General features: G+C 37.5%; 2 protein-coding genes across 14 annotated transcripts in view; one reads left to right on the top strand and one right to left on the bottom strand.

Annotated features, from left to right (window-relative positions):
• Positions 1-2,396, top strand: part of AP4S1 (adaptor related protein complex 4 subunit sigma 1) — a 29,561-nt gene extending 27,165 nt beyond the window's left edge. For all 5 annotated transcript variants that reach the window (XM_030484189.2, XM_030484190.1, XM_030484187.2 and 2 more), the window contains exon 6: positions 1,584-2,396. In XM_030484189.2, coding sequence (XP_030340049.1) covers positions 1,584-1,712 — 129 coding nt within the window. In that variant the 3' untranslated portion in view covers positions 1,713-2,396. The remainder of the gene's footprint in view (positions 1-1,583) is intronic.
• A 1,258-nt stretch (positions 2,397-3,654) lies between these two features.
• The window catches only part of HECTD1 (HECT domain E3 ubiquitin protein ligase 1), a 60,302-nt gene continuing 45,781 nt past the window's right edge, over positions 3,655-18,175 (bottom strand). For 7 of the 9 annotated variants that reach the window (XM_030484172.1, XM_030484180.1, XM_030484177.1 and 4 more), the window contains 16 exons: positions 17,268-17,401; positions 15,619-15,775; positions 14,565-14,787; positions 13,848-13,902; positions 13,423-13,605; positions 12,868-13,078; positions 12,698-12,783; positions 11,496-11,623; positions 9,390-9,591; positions 9,108-9,245; positions 8,245-8,852; positions 7,080-7,158; positions 6,875-6,968; positions 6,429-6,579; positions 4,984-5,128; positions 3,782-4,602 (listed from right to left, as the gene is read on the bottom strand). In XM_030484172.1, coding sequence (XP_030340032.1) covers positions 4,465-4,602; positions 4,984-5,128; positions 6,429-6,579; positions 6,875-6,968; positions 7,080-7,158; positions 8,245-8,852; positions 9,108-9,245; positions 9,390-9,591; positions 11,496-11,623; positions 12,698-12,783; positions 12,868-13,078; positions 13,423-13,605; positions 13,848-13,902; positions 14,565-14,787; positions 15,619-15,775; positions 17,268-17,401 — 2,732 coding nt within the window. In that variant the 3' untranslated portion in view covers positions 3,782-4,464. Of the gene's footprint in view, positions 4,603-4,983; positions 5,129-6,428; positions 6,580-6,874; positions 6,969-7,079; positions 7,159-8,244; positions 8,853-9,107; positions 9,246-9,389; positions 9,592-11,495; positions 11,624-12,697; positions 12,784-12,867; positions 13,079-13,422; positions 13,606-13,847; positions 13,903-14,564; positions 14,788-15,618; positions 15,776-17,267; positions 17,402-18,175 lie in introns of all 9 variants that reach the window. The other 2 variants (XM_030484181.1, XM_030484179.1) reach the window with 2 other exon arrangements.

The raw sequence follows: 18,175 nt of genomic DNA, 5'->3' as shown, positions 1-18,175 counted from the left end.
CATGTTGTTGCAGTTCTAGAGGTTCAAGGTGGAGTCTCCCCACCACTTGAATTTACCATGTAGGAAGAAGAAATACATACAAATATGTGGCTTCTCAGCTGTTGTCAGATACAGCTCAGTACTGCCACTGCTCCCGTGGTTTGGCAGAACCTGCTGTAGTGAGATCCACAGACCTTGTGGGACAGAGCAGTCCTCTTCAATGCCCAAATAACCTTCAGAAAATGAGATTGACTCTACCATGCTGAGCAGAGGAAAACACTGATGCCTTTAAAAACTTGGCTCTTGCAACTCTGCTCGTTAGAATGGAAGTCTACTAACATAAATATAAGGACTAGAGTAAAACCAGGCTGCCTTCCTGAGCTCAAAACATAGCATAAGAAAAATAGAATAATAGGCAGAGAAGGCAGTTGAGAGACTTGTCTCAAAGTTGGAAAAAAGTACCAAAAGATGTATTTCAAAGTTACTGTAAAGCATCTTGCTAACTCCACCGCAGTAGTCCTCAATACAAAGGCAAGAACTAGAAGGAGCAAACTTAAGGCAAAGCTGATCGGCTGAGCACAGCGAAGAACACACTTAAAGAGCAGCAGCAGGTGGAGAGCAAGGCAGAGGAAGGGTTATTGACACCTCTGTATGCATACACACGTCAGTGAGGCACAACAGATGTACCTTGCAGGCTTCTTTTTTTGCTGTGCCTGTTTCCATTGCAGGTTCTGGTGATAAGTGGCAGCACAAGAGGCCTTTTTCACCAGTAACCCTTCGCAGTTGTTCAGTGGATACACAAACCATGAATGCACACAGAAGGACACCCACCGCGTAATGCTGGAGTGAGGCCTGTTGTCTGGCTTGGTTTTCCTCTTCTTTCAAGACAGATGCTGTTAGATAATGTTAAGACACATGGTTATGGACAAATTTCATATATCACAACAGTGCAAATTCATAGTTTCAGGTTATTTTCCCTTAGGAGAATATTAGAGATTATCGTTTGGAAAGCATTTAAAATAGGAACCATTCATTTACTTTTGCTGCTCTTTCTGAGATTTATTACTAGATCAATGACTCAGCTTCACTTATCAGCATATTCCTCTTAAACTATTTTCAAGCAGATCAAATAGTGTTAGGAACTTAGGGTAGGGAAAATTGGAGAATCAAGTTTTAAGAATTTGACCGACAATTGCTTTTGTAAGAAGAAAAGCAGAATATTGGCATCTTCCCATTCAGGGTTGTTAACCTTTGGTAACATTTTTATATTCAAACAATACGTGGTACGCAGGCAGACAGTAAAATTAACCACCTACATCTAAATTCAAGTTCACCTTGCTTTTACTACTATGTGGTAATCTTCCAGGCTGGGATACTGCTGGGGCTTCAGCTTCTCTACTACAAACTTTTGACATCTCTGTGGTCAGAAAAAAAGTGTGAGTTCAACTGTTTCCTTTGCTCTATTAAAATAAACAACCAAATAAACTAGAATAAATTAATAAATACCTATTTGTGTAAACTTTGAGTAAAGACAAAGGCGCCTAAGATTTTCTTTGTGTTATCTTCCTGTTGTTCAAAATATACTTAACTTGAAATGTTTCTAGATCATGTTCAATTTGGACAGAGTGCACATCATTTTGGATGAAATGGTGCTAAATGGTTGCATCGTGGAAACAAACAGGAACAGAATTCTGGCCCCTCTGCTGGTGCTTGACAAAGTGGCAGAAAGCTAGGAAGATGCAAGACTGACTAAAGCATTCTACTAAAGATGATGAACCCACCAAGATGATGCTGACAGCAGCTTTCTGGTGCCGTAAGACTGACTCTTGCAATATTCAAGTTAGTTGGAAAGTATTTCCTGTTTCTCCTATGCCCAGTGTACCTAATGGAAAGACACAGCTATACATAAAGTAGAACCTTCCATTTCAGATGCAGCTTTTTTGACCCAGCAGAAATCTTCCTACAGCCGTCAACACTTTTTCAAACTGAGAATAAAGTAGTGGCAACTTACATGTGACTGTCTAGGTGTCACTCTGAATTACACAGCGTTGTGCCAGACCTAAGACAAGACAGAAAATATGGAAATATAAATTCAAAGATTCAGTGCTTCCTTTAAGCACCAACTTCATTATTTTTATACAAATGTACTGTAAATTATAGTTCCATAACTTTTATGACTGCTTTTGAACTAGATTAATCCTTCATCAAAAAGCTAGTTTCAGTCCCTTTTCCGTGTAAGTCATGGTTACAAAAGAAATGTAAATACAGAAGTCTAGATGCATTTAGTATTTCTGTGTAAGTTGTAACTGAAAGCATTTGGCACTTAAATATGGTAACATTAATGAGAGATAATTATAATCAAAAGTTCAAGCATCTTTTAACATGTTGGCTTCATAAATTACACAAAATCTTTTCTATTCTGGCCACCAGTGTATTTTTTTCTTTTGTATATTCTATCCATTAAAACTTTTACAAAAGATGAGTAAAAAAAGATATGCAAGTTTCTTGATACCAGCTGCTAGGTACCAAATCAGAACTGCCTTCTCCAGCAGGAGCATGTAGCTACGCTAACTTGTATTCACAGGCATACAACATGCCGATTCATACTGTATACTGCACTACAAGTCACTCAAGAGTTTTAGCAACCTGAGCTTACTTTCACTTACCTTTCTAGAATTCAGGTATCTGGCTCTTCCTTCATGACCTCTGCACCAGCACTGGGCATAACTTGACACTGAAAGAGCATATAAGACACACTGTGAGCTTTGTGCATGAAGGCATGTAATAGTCACATCTAATTCACACCTAGAAACCAGGCTCAAAGGAGCAGAGTGGAGGGTTGTGTGGAGAACTGTCCACATCACTTTAAAAGAACTGTTCCCCAAAACAAGGTGACATTGGAGCAGATACTTGTACACAAGGTTTATGCAGCTGCTTTGTTGAAGCACAATAGTTACAGGAGTGTGAGGGGTGGAGATTCCCCTTCAGTTTTGCATTGGGGAAAATTCCAAAGACTGTTTCTGTCAAGTCCTGGGAATGATGCTATTACAAGCAATCTGGCTTCAGCTTGGTTTGTACACGTCAGGCAGTCTCTTCTGGCAAGCCCTCCCTCAGCAGTGGTCCAAGAAAAGATTGTTACCAAAGAGAACTGGCACAGAACAAAACTTGCCACGCAGGTTCAACCAGAACAATAGTTTTCCTTTCCTGGTATCAAGCGCTTAAATATCTTCAAAGATACATTAGCATCTCACTTTATCTTACTGTAAGCCAACTTTTTACACTAAATACCTCACCATGTGCTGAAACCAAGGCAGAGCAGGCACTCCATCTCCAGTACGGCTCCATCAGCTGCATTACCTGACCCCATTTTTATTCCAGTGCAATGGAGAACTCTAACCTCAGGGCACACTGGCCTACTGAAGAGCTCCAAACCAGCTACACACACGTTCTCACTGCCAGCCTGGTTCCTAAAAAGTTGGTTACACTTTTTTGAATTGTAATTTTGAAAGATGTGTAATTTTGAAAAGATTTGAGCACAGAGATGAGTTGATGAGATCAGTTATTGCCATGTAGTTCATTTAAACCTTGAAAAATGTATGGCGTGTTGTTCAGAACATGTACAGCCATTTAATAACATAAGAAGTACTAACGAAGTACTCAGAGGAGACAGTTTTGTATGTTGCAAACATTTTAATGATTACTTTTGAGCTTACACATTGGGTGGGTTTTTTTTAAACTTCAAACTGCAACAAGTTAAATAAATGTTTATAATATACAAAGAAAATACAACCAAAAGTAAAACTTGCTTTAAGTGTGCCTTGCACTAGGAACCAGTGTTTCTTAATAGCTTTATTGTTGAGCTGCACAAACACACTTAAGGATTTGATCTTTATAGCAGGGCCTTTGAGAAATCAAAATATATTCCCACTTGAAAGAAAAAAAAAAAAAAGGTTGTGCATTATATGCAAAAAACCCACTAAAATACTCCAATAGTGCAGGCACCATTAAAAAAGGAAAGGCTGGAGATGCCCATTAACTCTAAGTTTTAAGGAAGCGAGTTTCTGACCAGTTAGCTTAAAGCCAGCAAAACAGGGATCAGTGATGGCAACTGTAGTGTACAAGGTATTAAATGACAAACTTTACACAAATACACTGTTAGAAATTTGTATCAGTGAACACTGAAAATCTGATGATCTGTTCTTTGGAACAGTCAAACAGAACCACCTCAATTTCCAGTTGTGCAAGCCCTTGAAGCATCACACAGTGTTCTGTGCCAATTTCTTGCTGGCTGTGTAGGTACAAGGATTTATTTTGTCATTAGCAGCTAACAAACTTATTCCACATGTTCCTAAAGCCTCACAGGTGAAAAAAAAGGCAAGTCTCATCAGAGCACAGCGTGGAGATCATATTTTTTTGCACACAAACACAAGAGGCTTCACTAGTATCAAAAAACACTTTCTCATGTCCCGTATTGCAGTCAGCGGCTCAGTTGAGGTGGAAGCCTTTCTCCATCGTAGCAGCTAGCAGGCGCTCTCTCATAATCTCCTCAGAAGAATACTCGGGCAGCTTCAGGTAATGCACACATGTATTCACAGATGGGTAACTTGCATCTGTAGCATCAACCTGAAGGAAAGAAAGAACATTTCTTACTGCAATTGTTCTCTGTGCTCAATGTGGAAGTTAAAAGTGGTAAGGTCCTCTATTTCATGGCGTTTACCACATACATACATATTACCAGTTGTCAACAAACAGTAGCATCAGGAAAGCTGAAGACCAACTTATAAAGATATTTACTTTATATGTGTGTTAATTCTTTTATATTCAAAATGCAAAGTCAGGGAACAGACCTGAAACAGAGGTTAGGACTGAAAGCTGGGCATAGCATCAGAAATTAAAAAATAAAACTAAAAAGCAGCCAAAAGAAAAATCATCAGCATTATTTCTTAACGTAGCAATTCACAAGCCAGGATCAGTGGTCTGAAGGGCAACCTTCAGCTGCCGTACCTTGCGTACAACAGTGAGCCGGGGATGGAGGTTTGCCAGTCCTCCTGGGGGGAGTGTTGAACAACCAGTGGTGAACTGGAGAAAAGCTTTCCTCTCATCTGAAGACATACCGCACAGGACTCGCACGAACCGAAGGAATCCAGGGCTTAAAACAAATTAAAAGAGTTATGACAACAGCACAAGAGAGTGGTTTGGTTTTTTTTTTTTTAGTTTCCCTTAAGACAGTACAATTGTGCTCTTTAGTCATGTCTAAGCAGTCACTGCAAGATTCCAGTGCCTATTCAGTACTGAGTTAAGAATAAAACCCATAAAAATACTTCTTTCATCTCCTTGCTGAGTATTACACTGAAAAATGTGATTACTTACTATGATTGGCAATAAACTAAACTAATTTTCCCAAGTCAAGTCTGTTTTGCCCATGTTGATAATTGATGAATGATCTCTCCCTGTCCTTATCTTGACCCACGAGCCTTTGGTTACATTTTCTCTCCCCTGTGCAGTTGAGGAGGGTGGTGACAGAGCACCCAGGCAGGCTCAACCCACCACACTGTGATTTCATTCCTAGCCTGATAGAGACCTCATAAAAAAAAAGAAAGGGGGGGGGGGGGCGGAACGCAATAGACTACAAAAGCTCTTTAAGGAATCCTCTGCTTTCACCCATACCAGCCCTGGGAGTGAGGGGGAGAAGAGGCCATGGGGAAAGCAGAGCCTGCTGGAACACACCCTCAGGTATCAGGCCCTGTAATCTCAGCTGCATCTTTGTATGCAGGGCAGGGTCAATATGCAGGGCAGGGTCAATAGAATAATCACTCCACACAGCATCTTAGACTGATAAGGATCCTTCAGCATGCTTATAACTATCACGGTTCCAGAAGTAATTCATATGTTATTGCTACCTAACATAAAAAGCAGGAAAAAAAAACACAAAAAAACCAAAAAAACCAACAAAAAAACCAAACCCAAAACCCAAACCCAACAAACCCAAAATATCACAACCACCTCCTGATAGCCAGAGGCCAGTATATTTGTTCCCTCCATAGTACGTTTTCTTTTTTAACTACACTTGAAGGGAAAGATATAAGAAAGGAGACAAGTAACAACTATATCCAACTGAACAGAAATTACAAACACCAGCAAAGATGAAAGTCAAAGCTCTGAAGTGCTATCTTTGTTAGCCTGTATTAGTTACCTGACATTACATTTCCACTAGTTCACATTTTAATATTGTAATTTTTTTTATCCCCTCTCATCACAAAACCGAGTACCTTCCAACCTGACCCATCTGTTGTAACATACATGGTTATTTCATTCATTTTTAGACAGCCACTTGCTCTTCAGTGAACACCAAACCCATTCAATTTGGTGTCTTCATCTAATGAACATTCTGGACATTTTGTCAATTAACGTATCTTTTAGCTACTATTTAAAAATCAGAATGTAAGTACCTGTCTCGCGTATATCCCAGTTTAGGTTCGGTATAATTGATGATATCCTCAGCTGCCCAAGAAGGTGATTGATTTCCACAAAGAATCATCTGAACCTCTTCATGGCTGAAGGAACTCAGCTTCTCCATCGGAAAGACTCTATTGAAGCCATCTTTAATTTACACAAGATAAAGTTACAAACATAAGGCAAAAGAAAGTTTATAAAATAATGTCAGCATTTTAATTATATTTTAATCAAACTGGAATCAATCAACAGTTTCTTAATTAAGGTAAACGGAACCACTTCAAGATTAGAAATGGCCTAACTCATGCAAAGGTGTTATGAAATTAATCTTACGTATTGCATTCTTACTTTAAACATTTGTTTTTGAAAGCCATTCTACGCCACCACTTTCAACCAGCACACCCTGAACACTGTATATACATTTTGCTGTATTTAAAATTACCTCTGAATGCCTCCATCTGTTTCTGTATGCCAGTATGCATGCAGAAGTCAAACATGAGGTCTACATATTCCTCTGCATTATCCATTGTTACAGTCTGCAAAGACAATAGACAAATACTGTAAGAATTCACTTTGCATCAGAATTACTGCTGAGACAGTAGAAACCTAACTGTTGTTTGAATTGCAAAGGTAGGTTGTTTCCTTACCTCATCTTCACCACCTGGCTTGAGATCCACAGCTGTAAACCCATACACTTTGGACGAAGGGCAAAACTGAAAATTTAGACTTCAAAATACAATGAGAGTTACTAATTGCAAACAAGCCTGCAGATTGATAAACTGCACCCCACAGCCCCAAAAGCATCTCACTACATTTCAAACCACTGTTTGCGGATCAATTTCTACAATACATGAACAGTGGTACCACAGTACAGAACAACAATTAGTAATGGACTACATAGGTAATACGCGTCTCAAATCTATGGTATATACATGTGTGTATTCACCCACTATCTGGATTTGATAACCACTGAAAATCCCATTGAGGTCGATATCTTTACATTATCAGCTTCAAAACTGCTTAAACTGTTTAACTCGGTTCACAAACTTAAAAATCCTTTACATTAACTTCCAGCACTAACAGTTACAGAGCCACTGAACACATTAGGCGTTCAGGCCCTCCAGAGGCACTGCTTGCTTTCTCTCTGTAACAAGCCATGCTGAAGTCCACAAGGCCATAAGCAATTACTGAACTCTGACTGCACAATTGTTGTGGCACAACACGATTTTAACAAATAACTTGTAATATTAATGGTAGAAAAACTACTGTTTAAAAAAAAAACCCCAGTAACTTAGAACTACAGAAGAGCACATCCTGACACAAGTTCACACAGGCATGGGCACTTTTATGTCTTTAACATTTGATAAAAGTTAGCACATTCCGTTTAACATGGATTCAAACACTGCACTGCATGCACGATTAACACAAGCTGCAATTTCAGTCTGTTGGATGTAAAAGCTCTCCAAAAACCTTGATAAATTTCAATAGTTATTGTAGCAAAGAAATCACCAATTCAGTTTTCTAAAGGTCTTTACAAGTATTTGTGTGTTTCTAGAGTCATACAGCATTGCAGTGCAGCCACATTTAAGTTTAAACATTAGGAAACTGAGCAAGTGCGAAGAAAAAATCCTCAAGCTAAGGAACAAGAATATAGCTACAGATGGTAAACTGGATCTTGCTGCATCTCTAATGATTCCCTCTTGCCACCATACTATTTAAAATGAAGATATCTTCACTTTTAATTATATGTGCTGACATTTGTCTCTAGCACAACATGTTTGCATATTTATAAATAAATATGAAAACTCTTACCCCAAATCCTCTATGCTAAGTGGAGGCCCCGAACCTGATGGATTCTTTAGCATTAATTCCTGTAGTTTTGTGTTCTTTTCATCTTCTGACAGGCTTTTGTTGCTTAAAATTTGACGCCTTTTAATTGCAAGGTCCTTAATTTCTTTTAGAAACCTAGCTCTATGTGGGTTTACTAATTCAAAGTCTTCCCATGTTAAAATTCCATTAAACCATGCAGGAGGCTTAGGTTTTGGTGGATCAAGAATAAATTCTGATTTGGAGTCTTCTTCCAGACTTCCTACTGACAAGGAATCATGCCCTTCTTCTGTAGAAGCCTCCGACTGACTTTCGGTACAGTGCAAGTCTCTGTCACCCCGTGATTCATATATCAACTTACTCATGTTACTTTTAATGTCCCCCATACACATGAGCTTAAAAAAAGGCTTAGAAATGGGTAAATCCACAAGTCTATTGTCCTGAATGCATTTAGCCAAGAAAATCCCAAGGAAATGAAAGAGTTTGGTTATTCTTTCAAGTTCATCACTATCTTGTGGGAATGGTGCTGTGAAGAGTCCGCACGATCTCTGCACATAGTAACCAGGGGGTTTCAATCCACCGCCAATGTCAACCTGATTTAAGAGACACACACAAGAAAGTCAATATTGTTAAAGGTGAATGTCATTACGTATCTATGCTGTTTAACCTCTTATACCCTTCTTCTCTGTTAAAAATAGAACTGGAAAGAAAGCAAGCTGTGGAGCACAGTGGTCATTCTTGACCATGCTGAGTGGCTGCTCACTGAACATGTGTTCTTTCCTTCTTGGATACCTACGTCATTTTTCTTTTACACAGGTACTCAGTTTAAAACGCAAATTGAAATATACCTGTCGAGACTCATCATCTGGAAAATCGTCATCACAAAGCCAAGCTCCCAGATCTGTCCTCTGAAATTCTGCTGCCACCAATGCGTAAAATTCCAGTGTAGGACCCAGGCCTGTTCCTTCCTCCCCTAAAAACTCAACCTAGAAATACATAAGGATTGTTAATAATAAAAGAAAAACCTGGTGAAACGTTCAGTGTCAGTTATGGAACAGGATATTCAATATCCTGGCCAGTACATTAGAAATAGCTATCTAACCTCGCTCTGCTAGGCAGATATGCTTTACCTCCAGAACAGATTTTCTGTCTGCATGAATCTGCATGACATTTTCTGCCCATTCCATCAAGGATTCACCTCGCGGAACTTTCACTCTTTCATGTTTGAGGCGTCCAACTCTGAATTCTCCTGGATCGTCACGTCGCACTGTGCTTGTGGTCCTTGTTCGTTCAACAGTGGCTTCACGCCTGTTCTGTAGCCATACAATTGCTCTGGAAAAAACCCAAAATCAGTTTTTTAAAACTTCAATGTCTACCAGCCTGAAAACTTGAAAGTAGCCTCTAAGAAAAAGTTACCTTGTTAAGTATTAATTACTTCCCCCTCAGTACTTTTTTTTAGTTATATACTGAAGTATTTCTCAGAAGTATCTGGAACACCCAGATTTAGGCTGCTTTGTATTTTCTGAGTTCAGAAAACTAAATAATTTTAATTGCTATGAAGGGCCAGCCATAACTTGTGATGTACTAGATACCACCAAAGAAAACATTTACAATTCTCGATTAGAACTAGTTTTCAAATTACAGTGGAATGAACTGAGGGCAGCATTTACTGTAGTACTTTTTCATCACAGATGCTCAAAACTACTTACAAACACTTATTACAATTTCCATTATAAAGTGCAAGGCAATTGTACATCACCCCATGGACCAAGTTTTACAGCAAGATTTACTTGCTTACACACTTACGAGAGAAACATGGAACCAAAGCTGAAGTGCAATCATATGCAAATAGACCCATAGCAGTGAAGGAAGAAGAGCTGCCTCTAATAGCAGTACTTACATGAAGTCAAAGTCTGAAATTCTTGTGTGTATTGTCACCCACGTAGCAATAAACTAGATACAAAGCTATCATCTGTTGTTTTGCAAGTATTGTCAAGTGACACGACAGACACAGGGACTACACACCTACATGCATGTACACATAGAGTTCATATAGAGTATATGAGTTTTAAGAACTATTTCCAGTATTTTAAGAGCTTAAAAAAGCTCTACTTTACAAGCAAATATCATGCAATGTTTCCTGAGGCATGTCTTTAAAGCACAGTTTTTCTAAAACATTATCTTTTCTCAAAAGAAAAACCACTACACATGGTCCACTTTTCTGGACCATTTTTCTGTAGAAGTTAAGTTTTTCCATATTAAGATTTAAACTGATGTCTTGCAAGACAGTAACTTTTCTTCTCCTTTTATTCTTTTTAAAATGCCTTTTTTTACGCTCTTCATGAGATATTTTTAATGTGAATTAGACACAAACAGTAATTTTTGCAACTCACTGTCTACAATTTTCTTCCTCTTTGGAAAACAAACTACCAAAACCAGCCAAGAAAACCCACAAAAAATAATTCTTCCTTCTTAATTCTTTCTTCTCATTACGTAAAAGTAACCTGGCAAAAAGGTTTACACTGTCTACATATTCTCAAGGTAATCACTGCTGCAATAAAAATATTAAGGATTCCTATGTAACAAAGCACTTTAGAGGGGTACCCTTAAATGTTTTAAAGGTCTGGGTTTGTTAAAGTTTCATTGTGTAGCCAATACTTTCAAAAAGGCGTCTTTTTTGTTAGATTTTTGTCTATTTTGTTGAGACTTTAGTGAATTAAAAATAAGTGAACCAAAACAAATAATCACCAAACCACTGCAGGAGCTATAAAAATAAAATACATATGCTTTGATATATGCTTTCAAAAAACCCATATAATTCATTTATTTTCAGAAATTTTTTTTACTCCTTTATGCCATGAGCTGCAGCGCAGTCAGATTACCGCCCAATAGCACAACCTAGCCAGAGGTACACAAGGAATTCTTCACCTTAAAGTTGAAAAATGAAATTTCTTCAGAGCAATTTCCTGAAGAATATCAAACAGAAGGCAGCTACTCATCATAAGCCTCTAATACAATGAACAAGAAATGTTTCAAGTGTCCAAAAGTCTTTCTGAAGTTTTCCATTGTCTTCCCTTTTTTTCTGCTATCTAAAATACTTTACATTTGGCAAGAAAATCAATCTTGTTGGGATAAGGTCCTTCTGTGAATCAGCAATTTAAAAACTATTATATTAAAAAATATACTTTTTTAAATAACTCTTCTTTTCCCTTTTCTTTTTTTTTTTTGTTTTTTACCTTGATGCTCCAAAAGCTGTGCATGTGAAGTACAACTGTCTTGTTTCAAATGGAATTAAGAAAGGACACTTGCTTGTTAGCTGCTCACACCAGTCTGGCAAAGCTCCACTTGCGAGTGCCAAGGGCTCCTGTAGGTTAATGCAAGGAAAAAAAAAAGAAATTAAAAAAAGTGTTTCTAATATTATGTCCCAACAATTTTGTGAGTAAGCACATAGACACTCCATACACCCAAGTATGGAGATTTCACATGTGCTGAGCAAGATTCTTTCTTCTCAGCAACTGCCACTTTTTCTGGCTTTCCTTTTAAATGCTATGAATGAGAAGTTCACAGAGTTTCTAGGATTCAAGAGTGGACACAGGGTGCTCTGGCACAAAGACACTAAAAGCTATAGTAAATCTCTGGAATATGTACTACTCAAAGCACTGTGGGGAGATCCGAGTAGACAAGTACCTGGAGAGAATTACTTCTGAGTTTTGCCCAAAAATGATTAGACGTCACCTCCTCAAAACCAGAAGCCACAAAAGAAGCTTTGTGGTAGTAAAGATGATCCCCACTGAAATATCACTATAGTCCCTTCTAAAATACAAGTACAACAAAAAAAGACTGCAGGAAGTATTACTATAAAGATATTCAGGGTGCCTGAACAGCCTTTAAAAGAACATAAAAAACTGAACTGTTTTTTAAGGAATAATTACAGCAACTTCACCATAATTAAAAAACAAAACCAAAAAACAACCCAAACCGCGAAGGAGTTCCACTGAAGAAGTTCTCCTTTTAATGCACCTGACTGACCTGGTAGTAATATTTTTTAAATACTATTTTGAAAGTTTTATGTGGAACATATAAGCAATAAGATGTCTGAGCCCTAACACAATTAACTGCCTTTGTTACAATGCCATCAGGCAGACATAAAGACACTACATTGAAACATCAATGTCTGGTGCAGAAAAAAAATAAACTATTACCCCTAACCAAAAGATGCAATTCTATCACAACCTTTTTCTTGGCATGTTCGGGTTTTCTCTTTCATACTAGTCTAGATTTGCTAACACATCCAAAACATAACAAAGTAAGTATCATATGAAACAATTCAAAGTCAAAATGGCAAAGAAGCTAACAATTTTGAACAAAGGAAGAGTATAATAGGGTCTTAAAAATTATACTAAATACATGGATTGTGCATAATACATTAATGTAATACCTCAATCTGTTGCAGAATCTTCGTAGTAATTTTTTTGCTTGTGAATTCGTCTGGTGGAAAGTTAAACTGAGGATGCTCATCTCCTTCTGAAAATAAACCAAGACAATCTTTTTTCCTTTATTTTGTTTTCATTAAAGCATTTAAGAAGCTCTGCTAGATAACTAACTTACCTTCTTGAGAGGTTCGTGCTGTGTAAGGGTCACTGGCAACTATATACAAAATGCGAAGTAACTGCAGAACATCTTCTACTCCACAGGAGTTCTGCCCACTGCCAGCTTTGGCCTGAGGTTGTTCCTTTGCCAAACTAAGGATATCGGAATTTTGAAAAGTAGACATGGCCCCTTGATTTAATCCAGATTTTGACCCATGTTCACAAAAATCCTGTAAAAAAAGGAATCGTTAGGAATGAAAGGTGCCTGCATTACTATCTTTAGGACCTTGCACTCCAAGTTAATGATTTGAAAAATCAGGGTGGTTACTGCATTTAACCTCAACACTTAGTTAAATTGTGGGTGGTTCAAATCATGATTCAAATGCATTTGAACACAACTAAATTTAACAAAAGATACTAAAAAAAGATAGCAGCAAAACCTAAACTTGATATTGGCATGTGAACATTCAACTTTCCTATCCATGGCATATTCCTCCTCCGCAAGAATCTTTAAAGCTGCAAAACAAAGCACACAGCCATTCATAAGAAAAAAAGTTTGGATGCAGACATATACCTTGTATGCAGCTATGAGCTGGGAACAATTTCTGTTTTTCCTAATACTTTTATTAGTGCCGGTTAATTTCCAGTGGCGCAGGAAAGCTGAGTCTGCATTCTTCTGCAGGTAGGTTATCAAGTCATTCTTTGGTAATTCGTCAGTGCCAAGGTACTGCTCCACATGCTCTACTGACCAGCAACCCTACAACAGGAACCACCACATGTTGGGTTTTCCTGGTTGTAAAGTCCTTCCGATTTCACATGCATTACACACTGTCTTTTTTAAAGGAGCATGCATTTACAAATATACTCACTCATATCCTTCAAGTAACTGACAACTGTTAGTTTTTTTAATGTAGCATTTCAAAAACTGCAATAAGATTTGTTTTGCTTTTGTTTAAACAGCCACAAAAACATACACAAAGTCACAGAAGTAGGTCTTACCATTTTTCCACTTTCTTTCTCTTTATCAGAATCCTTCATTTCTCTGTACATGATTCTAGATATCAAAACAATGAGTTAGTATTTCATACTTGTAGCATATCCTCTACATTCTGAAGTTATACATTGACTTTTAGACATCAATGACATTTAGATAACATGATGTAAAACAGCAATAGCAGCTGCTCTTTGCTGCACAGAACATCTAGGACACCTGAGGGAGCGAAGTTTTTAAACTCGTATTTCATTTTCATGAATTTGATGTTTATCTTGCAATGTATAATTTATGTTCCCTTAACTGAGGTTCAAGTAATCAAACAACCTTCACCGTGCAAGTTTCCAAAACCAATTTGAGGTTCTTCACTACACATGTACTAACTCTTTGAAGTGTTGAAGTCCTAGTGTAGCTTGATATGTATTAACTTCAGAGATACACACATTTATAACTACTTCTCATGATTTCTAACTAAAAACCAGTTGTGTTACAGCACATAATTTTTGACAGAGCACAACTCGGAAGAGGTGCATCACACGAGCACAGATCTGGAGTCACAGCACTAGCATTAAAATCACTAAGAACATCCTGCCATAAATGCAAGAAAAACTGATTCTAAAACATTGTTTCCTTCAGAGGAGAAAGAAAAAATTAACATTGTTTCACACCCATTTCCTAATTGGTCACACTGTTCTCTACACAGAATAACCAACTCATGAGCTTACGTGTATGTTGGCTCCCAAATACGTCTAAGTTTGTCAGATTTCACATTCCCATTACAGGAGAGCTGTAACAATTTCTGTACGTAGTAAAAGATGGTTGATCGAAAGTTTGTTAGGGGCAGTTCTACTTCTCGAGTTGTCCCAAGGCCTGAAACTTTCAAGGTAAGTGCTAAACGTGGTGAAGGCATGCACTCAACCTCTTCCAAGAGTTCTGAATGAGGTGTACCTGCATGGGGAAAACAATTTGAGCAACCATTAATACAAAATGTATTAATTAAAAGTACGACAAGTTGGCTTAAACATTGATAAAGTGGCTCAATAAGGTAGTGTGAAGACTTCTTGCACACATGCCAAAGAAACAATACTCAGTTGTAACTATGAACTGCATCTGGGCGCTATAACTGCAGCATTTTGTGAGAGTAAAGCTAACAGGAATTTCTGAAACCCCTAGTGATCCTTATGTCTTGATAACATCCCCTTTAATATTATCACAGCACATTCATTCTTTCCACACACAGCATCCTCCTATTGTATTGACTCCTTTCTGTTCACCAAAATGATGTGCTGTGCATCTCTGCATAAGCTAAACCTATGTATTCCTTTGTGTAATGAACACTGACTGCAGCCACACTGCCAAACTAAGGAGCAAGGTGCCCTGCTGCTGGTCATACAGACTGCTCAATAACTGTATTAGCTTTCTCCTTGCCTTTGATTTGGACTGTTTCAGCAAGCCCTCTCCAATCAAAGCAATTCTGGGTAGCTCAACACACAGATTTACTTCCTGCAGGTGGAACCAGACACAGCAAGAGATTTATCACTAATCCAAGTTAAATTCACAAGCATGCTTATTTTACACTGCACTTGAATTTACTTTTCCCTCAATAATGCTTGAACCTGCAGAGGCAGATGAAACTCTCAATTCAGAGAAAAGCCACACAGCCACAATAGCATGTTGTACTGGTTAATACTGAAAGGATCCCCAGAACCCAGTGGGCCCTTAACAGTGAGTCTCCATCCCAAAACCAGATCAAATACCACAAATGTCTTGTCAGCATACCTGGCGGAGGGATTTCTAGGTCAGTTGTCTGTTGAACATTAGTACGACCAGGTCTTGGGTCAAAAGCAGGAACCAGAGCAGAAAACTGCCTTTTCAATACATAATCATCATCCCATGTTCTTCTACGGCCTCCTTTGGTTTCATACTCCTCCTCTTCCTAAGCAAGAGAAGTAGTAGTTTTTAGATTCTGCTGCAAAGAATCATTTGATCAAAAATTTTAAAGTTGGGGAATACAGCCGGTTGGGGAATACACTCAGGTAAACTAAAATTGGCACAAAAGGTATCAAAGCTGGCAGTAACAGTATTAGTTCCATTTAACTGGTCAAGCAGGAATCAAGAGAACTATCAAAACCACAGACAACCAGAAACCAACATAAATGGGCTGACTTTACAACAGGTGTATTTACAATTTCTGGATAGAAAGAAACTTTCCCGGAAGCACCAGAACACAGGGAAATACAGAGTATTACAGACCAGCAAACTTGGTGCATGTTTTATGTATTCCACAAACTTTGAAACATCAAAGATTCAAATAAATCAATGGTATCAAAATAAACATGTTAATTTTTCTCAAGACGAGAAGGGGGTTTTTTTGGAAGCATACACATATACTGATATATAATGTATACACATTTTAGCCAAAGATTAAATCAAATAACAAAATACTGGATCTATTGTGGTGGGAAGAAATCTAATTTTCAATAAGCTTTAGCAAGAATTGATTGTGTATGACTTTCCTACAACAAGCTTTTAATCTGTTCAACTCCTCATTGAGAAGAATTATATAGTGTATCAGAGGGAACAGGACTGGAACCCAAGAATGGAAAATTTTCTTTTCCAGAGCCAATTTGTGCTGTGTAATCTTAAGCAAAGACTAATTTAGTTATTTCTGCTTCTTCTCATGAACAATATTAACTTCATTTAGTAGTTTCTGAAAAGTGATCAACAATCTACAAAGTAAGGTTATTGTTTGCACTGTAGATCCACTTGAGTAGTATTGGCTTTTCCATTCCTAACTTCATATTTTTTACAGAAGGTGAAATAACTAAATATTTAGTAATCTACTTGAGGTTCTATTAAAAGCATAATCACAGTAGGTTAAAACGCTAGATCTTTTGGTTCAATTACTAAAAGTTTGCATATTAATTACAAGATGAAGTTTCTATAAATCCATAAAACAATATTTACATTTATGTAACAAACATTAAATTATCATCAGTGAAGTCTTTTTCCTCTTAGACCTTACAATATTCATTCTGATAACCTCAGTGGCGGTAGAAGACCAAGCATTCTTCACATCACTAAAGAACCACCAAATGAAAAGCCGGAACTCACAATAATGCAGGTAAGACTCATATGGACTAACCCTATCTTGCTTGGTTTTTTGGTCCTCCATACCCCACCCCCAAAAGAAAGATATTTCCTCTGGCATACTTCAATTATTACAGTTTGCTCCACACAGGCCTAGAGTTAAACATATCCTAGAATTGTATCATGATAAAATTCAGCGGCCTACCCACAAAGTTATACAATTTCATCAGCCAGTGAACTAGTGACTATTTCTACTATCTGCAAACTTGTTCCTACACTGTTTTTAAGACGTTAAAGAGACAAAGGTAAAGTTATCATCCATGCTAACTATACTGTACCATAACTTCCTCATATTCTTGATCGTCTTGGTTATCATCTTCGTTTTCATCATCTTCTTCATCCGGTTCAGGTAGATCCTCATCATCATCTAACTCTGCCAACAGAGTACTAGCTCGGCAGCTATCAAGAAAATCTATAACACATATATATATATTAACATATAGAACAAAAGCCAAGAATAACTTCTAAAGCAAAATTTCAAAAATTAAGGAACAGGAGTATTGGGAAGAGTGAGAAAACAAGTCACACGATCAAGAAAAGAACTAAAACATTGCTTAGGGCATAGTAATAGTAAAAGCTGTGATAAAAGCATACGCCTGACAAAAAGTTCAGGGGTCTAGTCAACAGCATAATTAAAGCACTTAACATTTGTATAATTAAGAGTGATCAGCAGTGATCATTATGTCATTTGCTTATATCAAACGTTTTATAACTACACTTACTTTAAGTTACAAAACATTGCAAAGAAATGGTACATACACGTATGCTGTCTGATACTATGTCTAATTAATTTTAAAAACAGGTTAGCGGATATAATTTCCACTAAGAATGTATGGCTCAGACTTCGAATTATAATGTAAAGGACATTTAGAATAAACATTCAAGACTGATATTTTTAAAGATTTAATTGCTAATTAATTTCTGCTAGAAGAAGCTGAAGTCAGATATAAAGTTCAGTTTCACCTATCTACTAGTAAGACTTAAAAAACACCACCCCCAAAACCAGAAAAGAAGTTCACAGCAATCCAAGGTGGCCTGGGAGAAATCTTTGAACTTTTACATTTTTCTATACACATATAAACTAACTATAACACCCAAACACCCTCTAAATTGTTGTCAACACCCCAACAGAAACTTTAAGGTAACTCTATTTATAAACAGCTGTTTATGATATATTTTAAGAGTT

The sequence above is a fragment of the Strigops habroptila genome, chromosome 4, assembly GCF_004027225.2.
Source record: "Strigops habroptila isolate Jane chromosome 4, bStrHab1.2.pri, whole genome shotgun sequence".
NCBI classification, from domain to species: Eukaryota; Metazoa; Chordata; class Aves; order Psittaciformes; family Psittacidae; genus Strigops; species Strigops habroptila.
This window is presented reverse-complemented; position numbering and strand designations above follow the sequence as displayed.